Consider the following 19,758-nt stretch of genomic DNA (forward strand, 5'->3'; position numbering starts at 1 on the left):
AGGGATGGCGGCGGAGGCAGAGGCGGACTGTGGCGGCCCTAGGAGAAGCAAAAATCGTAAGAGAGGGAGAGGGAGAGGGGGAAAGAGAGAGAAAAAGTGAGGGAGGGAGAGAGAGAAATCGGGGAGGGAGGACGACGATCAATGCGGTGGCGTGGAGGGAGGACAATGATCGGAGAGGGCTCAATCGACCGACTGATGGCACGGAGGGATGATGCCGATCGAGGGACGACGATCGAGGGATGGCTTCAATCGATCAAAGAGGGGGATGGCTTCAATCGATGGCCAGTGGCATGCTCGATGGCATGAGAGAGCGAGAGAGAGACGCGTGTGAAGGATTTTGGGGCACGATTTTGCCCTAAAACCTCTTTTTTTTGATAAAAAATATTTTAGTGATGAAATATTTTCATCGCTAAACATAAAAAATTTTATCGCAAAAAATTATTTTTTTGCAACGAAAGTTATTTCATCACAAATAATTGATTTTTAGCAAAAAAAATTATTTCATCACAAATAATTAATTTTTGATGATGAAAAATTTATTTCATCGTAAAAAAATAAAAACTCTAGCGATAAAAAAAATTATCATTAAAAATTTACTTCTAGCAATAAAATTTAACATTTCATCATAAAAAATTCAACAAAAATTTTTCATTACCCTAAAACCTTCTTTTTTTTTCAACAAAAAATATTTTAGTGATAAAATATTTTCGTCGCCAAACATAAAAAATTTTGTCACAAAAAAGTATTTTTTACAACGAAGGTTTTTTCATCACAAATAATTAATTTTTAGTGATAAAAAATTATTTCATCATAAATAATTAATTTTTGATGATGAAAAATTTATTTCATCGTAAAAAAATAAAAACTCTAGTGATAAAAAAAAATTCATCGTTAAACATTTACTTCTAGCAACGAAAATTAACATTTCATCGTAAAAAATTCAACTTTTAATGATTAAAATTTTTTCATCATAAATACTTAATTTTTGGTAATAAATTTTTTTTCATCATAAAAACATACTTATTTGTGATAAAAAAAATTTTCATCGCTAAAATTTCGTCACAAAAAATTAGATTTCTTGTAGTGTCTCCTACCATGTTGAATAGGGACTAAGCAAGGAACATAATGATGCAGCATATATATATATAGAGAGAGAGAGAGATTTAGATACGGTCGGTCAAATTTGGACTCAGATTTGATCAGATCAAAACTAGACAATATGAGTTCTACATCGGTGATCCAAACTGTTAGATGTAATCTACTATCTGAAAATTATTTGCACATCAAAAATTATATGATTTGAAGATCTCTAACCTATGCATCAAGTGATCAAAAAATATATCTAATTTAATTTTATTTAGACTGTTCAATTTTGACTACTTGATGCATAAGTTAGAAATCTCCAAATCATATAATTTTTTGTATGCAAGCAGTTTTAAGCTAGTGGATCATATTCAATTTTATAAGAGTTTTATCTGATCGGATCTGAGTCCAAATCTGATCGATCTGATTCTGTTCTGACTCTCTCTCTCTATATATATAAATAGTATCTTAATTTTTAGATCTTAGTTTTTTTTTTAAGAAAAAGTTAAGAAAATCTCTTTCATTCTTGGTTCTTGTAGAATATCAGGACTGGAGCAAAATCCATCTCATGTTTAGTGTGTTTAATAGTTGAGTGAGTTAGCACTACAGCAAAAGGGGGGGTTGCTGACCATTTTTTGCCGATGCTTTTTGAAAGCGTCGGCAAGTTGCGCTGACTTGCCAACACTTTTAAAAAGTATCGTGATTCAATGATGCTTAAAAGCATCATAAAATTTTATCATTTTCAATGCCGACGCTTATAGCAAAAGCATCGTTAAATACAGGAAATGCCGATGTTTTTTGCGTCATTATTTAACGACGCTAAAAAATATCGTTAGGTTCGATTAATACCCCCATTCTCCCGTGCCCTGATCTATCTGCCGCCGCCCCCTCCCACCCATTCCTCCATCTCCATCTCTGCCGGTTCTTCGCCACCGGCACCGCACCCGCCGTCCATGCCGCACCGCCGTCCGCCGCTCCCCTCTGCTGTCGTGTCCGTCCATGCCGCACTCGCTGTCGCTGCCATCATCATCACTGTTCGCCCAATCTCCCACTTCTTTATCTCGTCTCGCGCCAGCCTCGGCCTCTACATCTTTGTTATCATTCTCCCCTTCATTGGTACTCCCCTTCTTTTCCTTTTCTTCTTTCCTTAATTTCTTGAAATTTATAGAATCATATGGGTTTATAGATTTTTTTTTTCTCGATTTTCTTGAAAATTTCTGGCATATGCCTGGAGGATATCTATCTTATTTTTGTTCCAATGTTATGCCCTCTGTATTACTACCATCAGACGCACCCGATGAATTATCCACTCCTTGGAATTTTTACAGTGTCTACATTCACCCGGCTTGTTCCTCAGCCGGGTGAATGAATACGATCCAATCAGCAAGCAGAGACATGCATGGTTTGGATCCTATTGATTTGAAATCAATTTTCAAATTAAAATAATTTGAATTGATTTTTTAAAATTAAAATTAAAATCAAATATACTATATATAAAAATCTATTTCAATCGAATCAAAAAAATTAGTTCGATTTAATTTGATTTTATCAGATTGTAGACTATTGAACTTCTGTCAAATAAAATTTTTAATATTCATCAAAATAGTAAATGGACTTTTTACATTCATCAAAACGGCAAATGTAGAAGAATTCTTTATGTGGACATACAATAAGTAATTTATTAAAGACGTGTTTCTAACATTCATCAAGACAGTAAAATGCAGATAATATAAAAGTAATATACTTCCAAGCGACAACTATGAAAATTGGCCTAGATTGAACTAAAGTAGCATCCTCTCCAATCTGGAGGTGGATAAATGATCAGAATATTATGGTAAATCAGAATTTAGCTGAATGCATATAAAATTTGGTGTGAGTGTACTAGATAGAGCATGGCCGGTTCATTTATAGTTAATAGACTGTTAAACAGGATGAGATGAACTAATAACACTCAATTAGAAAGTAGGAAACGAAAATATATGACTACATTTAAAGGATATTTTGAGAAAAACTTGGACAATTTGTCGCCCATAATAATGATTGGTAAAGAATTATCCATCAGCCTTGCACCATTTACAATATTTTAAAATCAAATAATCAAAATCAATCAACTTCAGTATAAATAATAGTATAATAATAACCTGACAGTGATCACATTTTCAATGTTACATCAACATCGCCCAACAAAATAAATAGATTAAGAGAATCAAAAAAGAAAAAAAAAACATCCAATTGTTTAGCCAAACGCATGGTTGGTAGACCATACTAACTGTAGCAATTGAACTAGAACTAATTCTTTTCTTTTCTATATGTTTTCAATAAGAAACTTTTACCTGATGCCATTCTTTAGCTGAAAGCATGGTTGGTAGATTATACTAACTGTAGCAATTGAACTAGAAGGATGTTACCTTATCTTATTATCCCTATGGAGTGGAAAATGCTTACAACTTTATAAGCATAATGAATATTTCAAGGCTAAATTAGAAGGATATTTTGGACAGAGAGAGGGGTTTTATATGGTGTAAAATTTGTGATTCAACAAAAATAGGAACCATGATCTAGTGACACCTAGAGTATCAATCAATTTATATGATGAAAAATCCTCCTCGAGCCAAAGCCAGCAACTGATGCCAGCGTAAGGGGAGATCTCCTAGAAGAAATAGACCAAATTTATGGGAATACTTATAGATATTAAGAAGAAATGGTGCAGAAAATTAGGATTTTGAATGAATCAATTAATGTTCCTTAGGACTGCCGCAGAGAAGAGCCACATAAGGTTTAGTACTCCTCACCTGCTCTCTTTGGGAGGTCTCTCCATTTGCCTTCGCCATGGGCTTTTATGTAATCAGCGAGGATCTTATCCTCTTGAGCAGACCATGATCCTCGATTGAGTCCCACCTTGGAGCAACAAAGTCCAAGCATATTCTCTAGCCTCCCCAAATTGTGCTTGTTTCACTCTAAAAGATGATACAACCATAAGGAGTTTGTGATTAACCTTGTACATAGCAGAATCCCTAGCATTTCTACTCCAAGCATGGGCAATAACATCCCTTGCCAGAGGATACTCCCTTGGAAAAATCTCAAAAGACAAATGTTTAGAACATCTATGCCTACCAGAGTCAAGATGAAGCAACAAGGGGGCATTGAAGGCATTGTGATCAATATGGGACCCCATAGTATTAGAAAAGAATTGTAACTAACTAGAGTTATTTAAAGCATGGTCAAGCTGGCCCTGACCTAGCAAGCCCTAGGTGATTGCTACACCAAGGGGGACCAAAGAAACCAAGTTCATGAAACTCTTGATCAGCCACAAAATTATGAAATTGATGCACTTTCCAAGAGATTTTGAAGTCCCTACCACCCCTGTCATCATGCATGGAGAGAACAACATTAAAACCACCTATTGTAAGAGAAGGAATGTTGAGAAAAATTACTTTACCAAGCTCTCTCTACAATACTTGATACTAAATTGACCTCTTTTTCCATGCCACAATTATCCCACTGAGAAATAGGGGTGGCAATCAGATCGAGCCCGATCATAAACGGATTGGATCAAAAATAGGCTGGGTTAGAAATGTCTAAATCTAAATCTGATCAGTTGATTAAATATGTCAGATTTTGAAATTTGAACCAACCCCATTTAATAAACAAGTTAGCTGATCCAACTCATTTAATCTATTTATTAAATGAGTAACTTGTTTATATAACCAACCTAAGCTGTTTTATCTGTTTAAAAAATAGTTGAATTTATAACTACCGGAGCTATTAACCCAACCCAAAATTGAATCTGTTTAACCCGTTACACACATCAACAAAACAACATTCAAATGAAACATTAATGTACATATTCTATTGCATACATACATCGAACCATAGACCCATCTTTTGATTAATATATATATTCTATTATATCCGTATATTTATTTATTTTTATATGGGTAAAAGAATTATGTACATTGGTCAATTGATTGTCCAATATGAACAGTTTAAAAAATGTGAGTAATTCTATAGGTCATTACAATAATCAAATAGTATGCTGAGGGTTCGAAAAAAATTTCGGACGGTATTTTTCTTTTGTTCTCTCTATACGGAAGAACTAAGAGAAAATACTGTCGAAAATTTTTTCGACTCTTGTTGCATATCATTTGATTACTGTAATTGATCTATAGAATTAATGTATTTTCTGAATGGAATAGGACCTTCTTTACCTATTAGTTGATGATAGCAAGTATTTACTATGTAAACAATATCATATCTAGATGTATTTTTGAGTCTTCAAGTTATATAATAAACTACAATAGCTATTATTTTTTTGAATTTTATGAAATGACTGATATTTTTTACTCATTGTATTAATATAGATTGTATAATTTTTTTTATTTTTAGATAAGTTGCAAGTTCGGTTATTTTTATCCTACAATGGACAAAAGTTGGATAAATAAACCAAGGAATAGTAAAGAATATTTAGATGGAGTTCATGACTTCATTAAATTTGGTATGGAGAAAAGTAGTTTGAATGGAAAGATTTTATGTCCATGTCGAAAATGTGTAAATAGTTCTTCTTTAGATCTACAAATTGTTGAAAAACATTTGGTATGGAATAATTTTTTAAGAGGTTATACCGACTGGATTTTTCATGGAGAATCTATGTTGCCATCATCATGTAACCAACCCCTGACTCATTTTGGATCCACTAGCCTATAAGACAATTCTGCAAGAGATGATGATATAAGGAGTTTGATCACAGATGCTTTTGGACTTGGTGTTCAAAATTTAGGAGAATCCAGTAGTATACAAGAAACAGTTAGAATGTTTGATGGATGTACGCATACGGAACGTATGCATGTTGAGGAGCCTATACATACATCTAATGATGAGACAGCTCGTTATCACACATTAATGAAAGATACAGATGAAGAATTATATCCGGGTTGTACGAAATTTTCTAAGATTTTTTTCTTGTACATTTATTCCATTTCAAATATTTGAATGGATGGTCTGGGAAGAGTTTTACCATGCTGCTCAAGTTATTAAAGGATGTATTTTCAGAAAGCACTCGTTTACCACCATCGTATTATGAAGCCAAGAAAGTAGTAAAGGAATTGGATCTTGGATACGAAAAGATTCATAGTTGTCCGAAAGATTGTATGTTATATCGGGGTGAAAATGCTAATCAAGAGTCATGCAATGTATGTGGATCTTCAAGATGGATAACACAAAAAGAAGATCGAGATGATGTACTGAATGAATTGGATGCAACACGGAGTAAAAAAAAATCGACGAAGGTATTGCGTTACTTTCCTCTTATACCTAGATTGAAAAAGATTTATACATCATCAAAAATAGCTTCATCAATGAGATGGCATGATGAAGGACGTACAAAGGATGGAATGTTGAGACATCCAGCAGATAGTCTTCAATGAAAAGTATTTGATGATAGGCATCCTGATTTTGCCTCTGATGTTCACAGTGTTAGGTTTGGCTTAGCTTCTGATGGCTTTAATCCATTTTGGACCCTGAGTTCTACCTACAATACTTGGTCAGTCATTTTGATACCTTACAATTTGCCACCGTGGATGTGCATGAAACAATCATCACTTATCTTGTCAATGGTTATTCCAGGAGATAAGGGTCCAGGCAATAATATTGATATTTTTCTACAGCCTTTAATAAAGGAATTGAAACAGTTGTGGGAGGGTATTGATGCATTTGACACTTCCAACGGCCAAATATTTAAACTACGAGCAGCTTTGTTATGGACTATTAATGATTTTTCAGCATATGCCAATTTATCTGGCTGGAGTACAAAGAGATGGGTCGCATGTCCTTGTTGTGGAGATTCAACACATTCAATTTGATTAAAACATGGAGGTAAATTTTGTTATATGGGACATCGTCGATGGTTGGAAGCAAATCATCCGTTTCGATTTCAGAAAGATTTGTTTGATGGTACTATAGAATTAGGATGTGCCCCTATTCCACCTTCTGGAACTGATGTTCATAGATAAATGGATGGCATCAATTACAGCTATGGTAAGCACTCAAAGTCCTCTAAAAAAAGAAGAATGGATGATGTTGAAAGCTCAATGCACGAAGGGTTACCAGAGGAAGTCAGTATCAGTACTATAGATGTAGAGGTATTTCAAGATCCAGACAATTATTTTGAGGATGAAAATGAGGAAGACACACAGATAGCATCTACACAACAGTCCAGTAAATATTTATGAAAAAAATGAAGTATCTTTTTTGACTTACCTTATTGGAAACATAATCTTATTCGGCACAATCTTGATGTTATGCATATAGAGAAGAATATTTGTGATAATTTACTTGGAACATTTTTAAACCTTGATGGAAAGAGCAAAGATAACATGAAGGCGCATCTTGATTTAAAAGAAATGGGTATCCAACAGGAGCTTCATCCTAAAATGCTTGCTAATGATAGAATTTATGTGCCTCCTGCATGTTACACAATGTCTGCTCGAGAAAAGAATAATTTTTTGGGAGTTTTGAAAAGTATCAAGGTACCTGATGGATATGCATCAAATATTTCACGATGTGTGCATCTAAAGGATCGAAAACTTTCAAATCTTAAAAGTCATGATGGTCACATATTGATGCAAGATATCTTTCCAATAGCTTTAAGATCGTCATTGCCGAAATAAGTTGTTGCAATTGTACTTCGATTATCGTCATTCTTTAAGGCATTATGTTCAAAAGTTATTGATCTTCGGAAACTTGATCAGTTAGAATTCGATATTGTAATTACACTTTACCAGATGGAAAAGATTTTTCCTTCTGAATTTTTCACTATTATGGTACATCTGCTCATTCACCTAGCTTCAGAAGTTAAAGTTGGTGGACCGGTACATTATAGATGGATGTATCCTATTGAGAAGTATTATTGCAAACCTTAAATCTTTTGATAATTTTATTAGAAACAATAACATACTGATATTTTAATAAATATTTAATTCTTCAAGGTATCTTGTGCATCTTAAAGATTATGTGCGAAATAGAGCCTATCTCGAGGGCTCGATTGCTGAAGGATATATTGCGGATGAATGTTTGACATTTTGTTCAAGATATCTTCAAGGTGTAGTGACTATTTTTAGTCGACCTCAACAGCATAATAACTTTATGGAGAATGCAGAACTGTATAAGTTCTCAACTGAAAAATTCTTGGGAAGAGCTGAAAGTATTGTACTTGATCAAAATCTTAGTACAAGCACATCGTTATGTGTTACTTCATAGTGATATAATATCTGACCATCACAGGTTAGTATATTTAAGGCATGACATCAAGATTTAAATTTTATATTAGATATAATATTCTAAATGATATATTTATATTTTATGCAGTAAATTTTTAATTTATCATAGACGAGCCAATCATAACATTCATCCTAATGCAATGATTGAACAGCGATGGTTGGTCGAGTTATTCCCTATGTGGCTTTCGAATCAGGTATGATTTATATTTAATTATGGGATACATTAATTTTTGATATATATTTAATATCAGATAACTCAACAGCACTTCATATCATTTTTTTTAGGTATCAAAGATGATGGAGAGAAATAATTTAGATGAACTAATAGCTCTTGCTTGAGGACCTAACAAGATTGTGAATAGATATAACGGTTTCATAATTAATGGCTTTAAATTTCATACTAGAGAATGGGAGAAATTTAGAAAAACACAGAATAGCGGTGTTATGGTGGAAGCAGATGAAAAATCCTATTATGGTGCACTTAAAGATATCTATGAGTTGGATTATTATGAAAAATTTAAAGTAGTATTGTTTAGATGTGATTGGGTAGACATAAACTCATCAAGAGGTTTGAAACAAGATGCAAATGGATTTACACTTGTAAATTTTTCAAGGTTGATACACACTGGTATGTTATTGAAGGATGATCCATTCATTTTTTCATCTCAAGCTCGTCAAGTATTTTATGTACAAGACGCAAAAGATAAAGATTGGTTTACTGTCATCAAAACAAAACCTAGAGACTTATATGATATGGAAAACCAAGTGGAGGATGATGACGATGACACTTATACACAATGTATGCCCTACAATTTTGTGCCAGCTGATGATTTAAATGCTACGACGATGTTGGTTAGGACAGAATTTGAAGAAAATACTACTGCTTGATTGTTACTGGTAATAATTATTTATGATGTATATAATTTACATTAATTATTATATTATTTTACTCCATATATTAACTGATTCTACCTTTTATTTATATAAATGCTAGGTGACATTATGCATCGCAGGGGACGATATGCTGGTGTGCAGTTCCAGTTTTCACAGACAGAGACCGATATGTTTTCTTCAATACAGCAGTCTAAGGCCAGTTCAGCTGCACAGCATTCCGAGCCCTGTCCTTCTTCATCATCAGCACAGCACGATCCTCCTGTTCATCAACCAGATGATGAGATACACGTGCAGGGTATATATTATCTTTCATGTAATTTTATTTTTATTTCATTTTATGTATATTTATGATATCGTTACTTTTATGTATTTTTTGTAGACGGATCCGAAAAAGTATGCCCCAGACGCGGACCCACAGTAGTACGAGATGTGTGGCAGATGCGTGAGGGTGAGAGAATTATTGTGGAGTGCAATCAGCTAGGTCAGCCAATTAAGAAAGCTACCTGCTTATTGACTTCATTTTTGGGGACTGTTGCTCGGAGGCCTCAGCTATGTCCATTGGGCTATGCAAAATGGAATGACATGCTTCCAACGTACAAAGTTGAGCTCCTCCGAGTTATAGAGGTAATGAATTGATATTCATACTGTATATTAATTGTTAATCACTTATATAATTTATTTCATTTAACTTTTTTTTTTGTATAGAGCAAGTTTGTTCTCCCTCCATCCACTCATGATTTCGTAATGAAGTCTCTCAACCGCAAATGGAAAGAATATAGAGTACAATTGAAGAGGGACTATATGAGACAGGGTATGACAGAGGAGGAGGTTGCTAGGAATTATCCTCCTGATGTACCCCCTCATCAGTGGATGGAGTTGGTTCATTATTGGTTCTCCGAGAGGGCACAGGTATATTATCTGCTCATTATCTTTTCTTTTAAATATTTTATAAAAATATTTATTTATATTATATATTATATATTATACATATAACAAATTCTTTACTTTATTTTACAGACTTATTCTGCTATTGGTAGAGCTGAACGAGCAGCTCAGTCTGTTCCTCATACATCGGGGTCGAAGAGTTATGCACGACTCCGACAGGAGTTTGTATGTTCCTTAAACTTTCATAATTAACTTCTAATTTTTATGTTAAAATATTTATATAACTAATATCATTATGTATCATGGATCATGTCTGTATCATGATACTCATATATTTTTTTAAATTATTATAATTATTTGCTTAAAATTAAAATTATTTGTGTAGGTGGATGAGCATGGGAGGGAACCCGGTAAAGTGGAGTTTTACCGGATGACTCATACTCATCAGGATGGTACTTTTGTTCGAGATGAGTCGAGAGATTTATATGTACGGTATTATTAATATTTTATTTTTTACAATGATTTTAATTTAATTTTGTTAGCTATTAATGTATAACTCTTGTTTTCAAAATAAATACAGGAGAGGGCTACATCTCTCATTGCGGAGCGTGACAACGAGTCCGCAGCATCTACGCAGCAGAGCTGTATCGAGGTCGAGGTATTCACAGAGTTAATGGGACCAGAGCACTACGGCCGAGTGAGGGGTTATGGAGTAGGAGTCACTCCCACTCAGTTATCTGAGGTTAGTAGATATACGCAGCATGCTGCAGCAGATGCTCAGGATTCACGCATCTGCAGACTCGAGGTAGAGATACAGGAGATTAGACAGAGTCGTGTTGCTGAGATGGAGGAGATGCGACAGAGCCGTGTCGAGATGCAGACCATGAGGGGACAGATTGATCGGCTTACATCTTTATTAGAGATGTATGGCCCATCTCAGGTAAACACATATTATTAAATATATATTTTTATATTAATTTAATGATCTATATATTTTTATTTATAGATATGCAAATCATGCTTTTGATATGTTTCTTGTAGGCTTCTGGCACATCAAGCACCCGTCGAGACAGTGGCACGTCACGTGGAGACAGCGGCCATCCGCCTGCAGATTGATATTATTTTATTTTTATTGTATTCTTATATTTATTTATATTACTCTTGATTGTAATGGACGATTAGTACTTTATTTTTATTTATATAAAATAATATCTTTTGGTTGGGTTAAATTTGCTATTGAAGTTTGCTTTTGGTGTGAATGGTGGTGATTGTATAGGTTTATATTTGAATAATTGATATAATTTTGTACAGGAATGTATGCATTTTTTTTTGTATATAAAATCTGTATATTTTTTTTTCTGTTAAAAAATTTAACGACGCTTATAAGCGTCGTTAATACACTGTTTAACGACGCTTATAAGTATCGCTAATGACTTAGCTGCGATGCTTCAAAAAGCGTTTTGATAGAGTGGAGGACGCGTTGTCATTAACGACGCTAAAAAGCACCGTTAAAATTTAATTTTATGATGCTTTAAAGCGTCGTTAGAAAATATTGCGATGCTTTTAAAAAGTGTTGGTGCTTTTCGTCTCCACTCTTACATAGGCGATGCTTTCGCAATGCTTTTTGAAGCGTCTTATTGACGACGCTTATTAGCATTATAAAATGCCTTTTATAGCGTCGCCTTTTATCATTATCACTGTAGTGTAGACTTAAACTACATATTAAGTACCATATGTGTAGTCTGTGGATCGCTAAACTAATAACCCTCCAGTAGAGATCACATATTTGAATTGCATTGATTAAAAGACAGTTTTGAGAGATTTTTGGCATTTTGGTTCATGGGCCTAGAAGTCATCAAAATTATAAAATGATATAATTATTGTTTACTATATGCTTTTTGACGTGTCCCTTGTGTTCCATCTAAAGTTTAAATCCAATTATGTTTGGCAACAAATTGCCAATGTCACTAATTGTTTCATTAGAAAATTAACTTTCCAAGTTTTTGACGAATTTCATGGACTTGAATGCCGAAGCAGGAATATGCTGTGACCATTCTGCATAGCATTACTTCAGGCATTATTCTTAGGATATTTTGTAAAATAAACATTAATTGGATGTTGGCTTTTCTCGAATCATAGACTTCCCCCTCCCCCCCCACCACGAGTCATCCTTATCAACTGCAATTACGTAATGTGTCCCGCCAAGTATTCAACTCTGATTTACTAAAGATATTTATACCCATCAACCATTTCAGTCATTATCCTTGGGATATGTTGTTTGAAAAATATAGCACTGGATATGGACTTTTCTGAAATTGGTGACATTTTTCGCCGCATGGACCTTGTCAACCCCCTCAACCTAATCAGTGACGCCAAGCATTTGGCTGAGAAGGAATACATAGCCCACCATTCTTGGATAAACCCACCATTCAACATCTGACACATCATCAGCCATGCCATTTAAATGATTAAACCATTCAAAATAATGCACACGTATCGGTTCCATCCATGCTATTGTAAAACATTTCTCCAACAATGATCAGAGGCAAACCTATCGGAGAAGGACCCACTACTATCTAGCCAAGTTTGACAGGCAAAACGCTCATACTCATCAGAAGCAGGTCCTCTCCTTCTTTCTTCTACATATGTACTTTTGCCTTCGTTGCAACCCCCTATATAAGTGGAAATGAACATTTCTTCATTGAGGAATTGGGGAGAGATAGTAGAAGCAATGGCTGAGAAAAGAGTGAAGTTATTTGGGATGTGGTGCAGCCCCTTTGCCTTGAGGGCGGAATGGGCTCTGAAGCTAAAAGGGGTCGAGTACGAGTATGTGGAGGAGGACCTCTTCCATAAAAAGAGTGAGGAGCTCCTTCGCTACAATCCGGTGACCAAGAAGGTCCCTGTTCTCGTGCATGACGGGAAGCCGATAGCAGAGTCGCTTGTGATCATCGAATACGTCGATGAGGTGTGGAAGGATGGGTACCCCATCCTGCCCAAGGATCCCTATGAAAGGGCGCAGGCTCGGTTCTGGGCTAAGTTTGCAGAAGATAAGGTACCATAATAACCATAAGATTGCTATGTTATGGAAGATTACTGCCTTCTCCCATAATTGTTGTTATACCCTTTTTTTTTTCTTTATAACACTTGAAATTTTTAAAATTTTATGAAAACTAGCATACTCTATTTCTCAACTATTTAAGTGTAAATGTATTTGGATATATTTGGTTAGGAGGAGTTGGACTCTGGAATGGGAATGGGCTAATTGTTTGGTTGGAGGGAGTTTCACTCCCATTCTGATTTTAGAAAAGAATGAAAAAATCTCAATTTCTATTTATTTTTAGTATTTAAATTTTATTTCAATTTTGATATTAATTTCAATCATGAACCAAATACGCCATTGACATTTTACAGACGAAGAAGCACCAATAGAGTTCTATAATGAAAACAACTCAGAAGAACGGATTGTTATAGAATTTCTTTCCTTCGAAGGAAACTAACTTATTGATAGGAAGTCGGCCTGTTAATTTTTGATGGTCAAAATTGGGTATTTCTACTATACAACTCTATGAAATTGGAAAGGAAAAATATTATTAGTGATAATTAATTTTGAATACCCATGGATTGTGAATACATGAAGATCAAATTTTGGATAAAAAATGATATCTGCTGCATCATTTATTATTGCTGAACTACAATAGGTAGCTATTTTTCCTCAAAAGAACTACCATACGTATCTCTTTGCTATTTGAGCCTTGTTAACCAATGAGCACTGGTGCAATCCTTAAGTGATCCTCCCCAGAATGGGCTTGAAGGGAGTTAGATAGGGGTAAAAATGGAGTATGGATATTATTCGTTCGGATCTATTTTCATATCTGAATTAATTCGGATATGAATAGAAATTTGAGGATCCGACTAATATTTATATCCGTATCCATATCTATAAAAAAAAAATGGATATGGATATGGATAAACAACTATATATCCAATTCATATCTGAATATCTAAATCTACATGTAATCCTACAAAATTTTATATAGCACTTATTAGTTTTTAAGATAAATATATAACCATATAAATATGTTATTAACTTAATTTATCATCTATTTAATAATATCTTTGACTATGTAGTCATAAAGTTTAATTATCTAAGTAATATCTATAATTGTATCCATACTACCGGTATTCGAATTGTATCCATATTTATTTAGAACGTATATGGATATGAACTTTTACATCCGAATAATATATGTATCTATATTTGTATTCGTCAGGCAAATAAAATATAGATATGGATATGGTGGTATCCGATCCGTATTCAATTTAATTTCAGCCCCAGAGCTAGAGGTTTAATCTTTCAATCACTGTTGTTTGTATCCCGTGTGATGGCCGTAGTTGATTGGATCCCATATGATAAAAGTCCTTATTATCTCGAATGACATGTTAAGATTTGATCAAATGTTTAATTTGAATTTTCTATTAACAACCTATAGTTTTTTTTCGACCATCAGTTTTGTGCCTGCAAAAAGATCACCATCTCATATGGCATGAGATAATTGGTGCAACTCCAGGAAAACTACGGCGGTATTTATAAGGGGTAATTTCTTGCTAAGTTTCTAAGCCAACATGTTGTTGGCAGAATAAATTTTTGGTTTGTACCGGAGGGCATCACAGATTCACAAAGCATTTTTTTTTCTTTGTTTTCTAGTATTAACAATTTCAAGCCTATCGGTCATTGAAATAAATTTTAACCAATCATATAAAAATTTTACACCCCCCCCCCCCCCCAAAAAAAAAGAGAGACAATCATATAAAAACAAGAACAGAAAAAGGAATGACTGCAATATATTGGTAGGTTGGTAATTTTGCGATTGATATGAATGTCTCTGCAGAAAGCTAGATGTCTAACATACTATATTAACTATAGATTCTGTAGTTAATCAACCTATAAGAATATAACAGGTTGCTAATGATAAATGATAACAGTCAACTTAGATCATGTCTGGGGATATTCATTAATATTTTCTTCATTGTTTTGAGGAAAAATATAGTAGCTGGTTGCTAACAACTTCTTTCTTCACAGATAAACCCAGCAACATTTGCCGTATACTCCACAACCGGAGAGCAGCAGCAGAAGGCCTTACAAGATGCTCAGGAGGTCTTCAAGACTCTAGAAGAGGCCCTCAAGGGCAAGAAGTTTTTTGGAGGGGAGACCATTGGGTTTGTAGATATTGCAGCAGGTTGGTTGCCCTGTTGGGTTCGAATAATCGAGGAGATCGTCGGCATCAACATAGTGAATGAGAACAACCTGCCTTTGATCAACGCATGGTTTGATGATTTCATGGAATTGGAATTGGTGAAGGGGAGCTTGCCTCCTAAAGATAAGCTCTATGCTTTCAGCAAGGCTCGCCGAGAAAAATTTCTTGCATGAGAAAGCTCCTATAGGACTTGCTGCTGGTTATACATTTTGCCTCCCTAAAGCTTATATGGGACCATGGAAGGATGTTTGTATTTTGAGTGGCATACCTAATAAAAACTAGAAAGTACCTAGTAAATGAAATTAGGAAGAATATGCTCTCTGTCATGAATGATTTTTCTGGTTATATTTAAAATGAATTATAAGCAAGGTGTACTGTTTTATACTATTTGATATATTTGTGTTCGGATTAATCGAGTCAATATATGTTTCCTTTGAAAAATGATTTATATTGATAAAGGATCCAAATTTAGACATTCTTCTAGTTGGGAAGTCCCAAATTTGCTTAGTTTAGAAGTTACGAAAAGAATGCAATAATTTAGAGTGCTACTTGTTATCCACTTCTAATGTGGTGCCCAAGTTCTACTGAAATGATGCAAAAACAATATGAGTCGCCGAACATGTATCCAATCTATCTTACACCATTCACATCAATCACCTCTTAACACGTCAACACCAAGAGTAAGACACATGTGACATGAACAATGAATATTAATCTCTTTTTTCTTTTTTTTTTTTTTTGATTTAAAGATAACGTGACCGAGAAATTAGGTCTGTAAAACATAAAAATAATACTTAAAATCATACCCATATGTAGAGCTATAAATGAAAAATATAATCAAAATGCCTATCACTAAAGTAAAAAATTATACTGGATAAACATATTTGTCAAGCAAACCTCTCTTCTAAATGATTGAGTCAATCAACTGTTTGCGTCACCTCATAAAAGGAAAAGGTAATAGAATGAGTGAAGGAAAAAAAATATTAAGAGCGGAAAAAAAAAATTTGCTAGGAGAACCCTAGAATCAAAAATTTCCTTGGCACCGCTGGCTTGCCGTAAGGAACAAAGGATTAGCGCTTCATACCAGCGATCCTTTGTGAATCACACTAATACTATGAATTGCACCACACTAATACTACGAATTAATCTCACCAGTCACCAATCATCCCATCCCACATGGAACGCCATAGGAAACTTGTGGTGGTAGTGTTGGCCTTCCAACGTTACTGTTTTTTGATGATCGGTTCTAGTAGACAAAACTCTTGTCATTTTGTTACGCCAATTCTGATGAGTATAACATTAGCGCTGGGCATGATGACAGCCCAATTAACGCCTCGAACACCAATCCCAGTTAATTCCGCCATACTCTCCTATCATGTTTACTATAAAGTTTGATTATCATTGCAAATAGTAATTAAAATTTATATCTTATTCAGTTATAAATAAATTTTTTACGATAATAAATTAGCCATCGTAAATAAATCTGTCGTAAAATTTTTTTTTCTTATAGTGAAATATAATTCATGTATATGTGGGCATTCTTAGAATTGGCTTTACTGAATGGTGGCAATCTTAAATATTTTTTGGGAATACGGTTTTTTGTTTTTATATAAACAGCATTATAATTTTTAGATCTCAGTAAAAAAAAAATAATAAAATAAAAAGTTAAGAAAATCTCTTTCAGGCTTGGCTTGTAGCATAGAAGGATGAAACATGTGTTTCCGGGTCGGACACTTCCAAACTTATCAATTTACTGGTTTGGAAAATGGAAGATTCCTTCACCACCCAAGAGTACTTCAAAGTTGCTTTGGCTTCAGGAGACTTCGCATCTCCGAGCTTCTTGACACAATACGTAAAATAGGAATCTCTCTCCAAAAGAGAACATGGGACGTTCCATTGGACGGTATGAGAACAAGATATTCCATGATAGTGCAAGTGAACCCCCCAAAACAAAGAAACAAACAAAAAAGAATGAATGAGTAAAACAAGTCCATGCACATTCAAGCATATTTTTATATGTTTTGTCTTGAAAAATTAGTATAGCTAGGCATCGTCAGCCCAAATCGAGTATAATACTCTGTATAAAAAAATGCTTAAGTAACTGGAACATATCACCCAAGAAGTCACTGCTCAGCTGGTGTGGTGTGCTCTCGTTGCTCTCCTCGAATTGGTCAGCGAAGTGTGCCATTTGATGAATCCAGGTGATTGGCGCAAAACATCTGAGTGACTTCTTTGAGCGACTTCTCTGAGTCACCATAGCATTGCTCTATTCTGCATGTAATGTGGTTACTAAGCTCTCAATCTGCTAATGGGACAAGAAATATCTTGTCTCCAGACTCGTTTATCTTTGCACGTTGCATAACATAGAAAGGTCATGAATTAAGAGTGCATTTGGTTAGTCATTAAAAAAAAATATTTTTTTATTTTTTAATTTTTAAAAAATAAAAATTCAAAAATAATATTTAATAATATTTTGAAAAGTAAAAATTAAAAAATCAAAATAATTATTTTATATATAAAATAAAAATTTTTTGCTTTCCAAAACTTACTATTTTATTTTTTTTTTCTTCCTCACGTCTAAAACGCAAACCAAAAAGTAAAGAGTCCGAATCCTTTTATCTCGTCAAGCTCTTCACTTTCTCACCCTTTTCTCTTTCTCTTTTCAAACTTTTTTCTCTCGAATTCTTCACCTACCGTTTCCAGACGTTGTTTTTTGCTTTATAACAACGTAATTATCAAATATACTTTTTATTTTTTTATTTTTACTCAATAGTAAAAATTAAAAAAAATATTTTTTTTTTAAAAAAAATTAAAAATTAAAAAGTGTAACCACACGCACCTTAAGCATATGACTTGTGTTTTGCCTATCGTCCTCTAAAGATTGGAGACTGGTATTTGAGAATAACGGCATCTTTTGACACATCATCAGAATGCAGAAGTACGTGGGTCAGCTCCACGTATATATAGTCTTGCAAAAGTTTCTTCAAAAAATTTGACACGCAAAACGCTCTGCAATGACCGGTACGAAGCCTGTGAAATCTCTGCTCTGATAAAGGAGTCCACCATCCTCTATAAGCAATGGCTGAGAAGGGAGTAAAGGAATTTGGAGTGTGGGCTAGCCCCTTCGCCTTAAGGGTGGAATGGGCTCTCAAGCTCAAGAGAGTGGGGTACGAGTATGTGAACGAAGACCCTGCCCCACAGGAAGAGCGACAAGCTCCACCACTCCAATAGGGATGGAAGGATGGGTACACCATCATGCCCAGGGATCCCTGTGAGAGGGCGCAGGCTCGGTTCTGGGCCAAGTTTTTGGAAGATAAGGTGCGGTGATGAATCACAAGTTTTTGGAAAATTAACTAATTGTCTAGTAGTGGTGGCTACAAATTTCCTTTCAGTCCTCAGCATTTTTATAATTGTAGGGGGAGTGGTATATGGTTTCCTGATCTGCAGTCATTGAAGATGCATATATATATATATGTTTCTCTTCTTATGATCATTTTGGGTTTAACGGCAAGTTTCTGGAAATAAGAGAGGGTAAAAAGAAAATTTAATAATGATAAATAAAGGTTTAAAAAATAAGGATTTTATGAAGATATTCCATTAATTTTTCATGTTGGGCAAAACAAGATTGTTCCCCTCCTATAGGAACAGTCCACTTCTGTCATGAGCCCAGGACATGATGGTCAAGAGAAGTCTAGAAAAGAATATTTCCAAGAAAAACAACAAAAAAAAAAAAAACCGGCCATTTTTAACAAATTGTTAGAATTGTTGGGTTTATTCCCTAAAATTCTCAAAATGAATTGGCAATTGGGAAAAGATACCAACTTCAGTGTTACATTTTATGGCTTTTGTTTTTCCTGGAAACTTTGTCAATTAGCTTGTTCTGGGTGGGAGAAAAGGTATTGCATGCAGCTAGTTATTGACGACTTTATTTTGTTACAGTTACTACCTGCGATCTTTCTTATATCCTCCACAGCTAGGAAGCAACAACAAAAAGCCTTACAATAGTGCTTCAAGACTCTAGACATTGCAGCAGGTTGGTTTCCTTGCTGGGTCCGAATGATCGAGGAGATCACCAGTGTCAGTGGTAAATGAGAACAGCCTGCCTTTGATCAATCCATGGTTTGATAATTTCCCTGACTTGGAAGTGTTGAAGGAGAGGTTGCCCCCTAAAGCTCTATGCTCTTAAGAGGGCCATGAAGAACAACTTCTCTCCAGACAAATCTCCTCGACGGTTTGATGGCTGGGCACATGTAATTGCCTTGGTAACCTAGAAAGCTTGATGGCTGGTGAAGGGCTTTTGCATTGTGCATGGCATATTTAAGAGACTAATTTGCAGAGCATGCCAGAATCTTGGAAATGTATCATGG

At 34.7% G+C, this 19,758-nt stretch overlaps 1 protein-coding gene and 2 pseudogenes across 1 annotated transcript; all 3 read left to right on the forward strand.

The window, feature by feature from the left end:
• Positions 1 to 5,922: 5,922 nt before the first annotated feature.
• Positions 5,923 to 8,000, forward strand: LOC140853981 (uncharacterized; annotated as a pseudogene).
• Positions 8,001 to 12,790: 4,790 nt separating this feature from the next.
• LOC105058471 (glutathione transferase GST 23) lies at positions 12,791 to 15,803 on the forward strand. The gene is made up of 2 exons (XM_010941420.4): positions 12,791 to 13,188; positions 15,217 to 15,803. Exons 1-2 carry the CDS (start codon positions 12,823 to 12,825, stop codon positions 15,562 to 15,564), a joined length of 714 nt encoding a protein of 237 aa, XP_010939722.1. The 5' UTR covers positions 12,791 to 12,822; the 3' UTR covers positions 15,565 to 15,803.
• Positions 15,804 to 18,469: 2,666 nt separating this feature from the next.
• On the forward strand, positions 18,470 to 19,577 carry LOC105058539 (glutathione transferase GST 23-like; annotated as a pseudogene).
• Positions 19,578 to 19,758: the final 181 nt, after the last annotated feature.

Source organism: Elaeis guineensis, chromosome 15 (assembly GCF_000442705.2).
Source record: "Elaeis guineensis isolate ETL-2024a chromosome 15, EG11, whole genome shotgun sequence".
Classification (NCBI taxonomy): Eukaryota; Viridiplantae; Streptophyta; class Magnoliopsida; order Arecales; family Arecaceae; genus Elaeis; species Elaeis guineensis.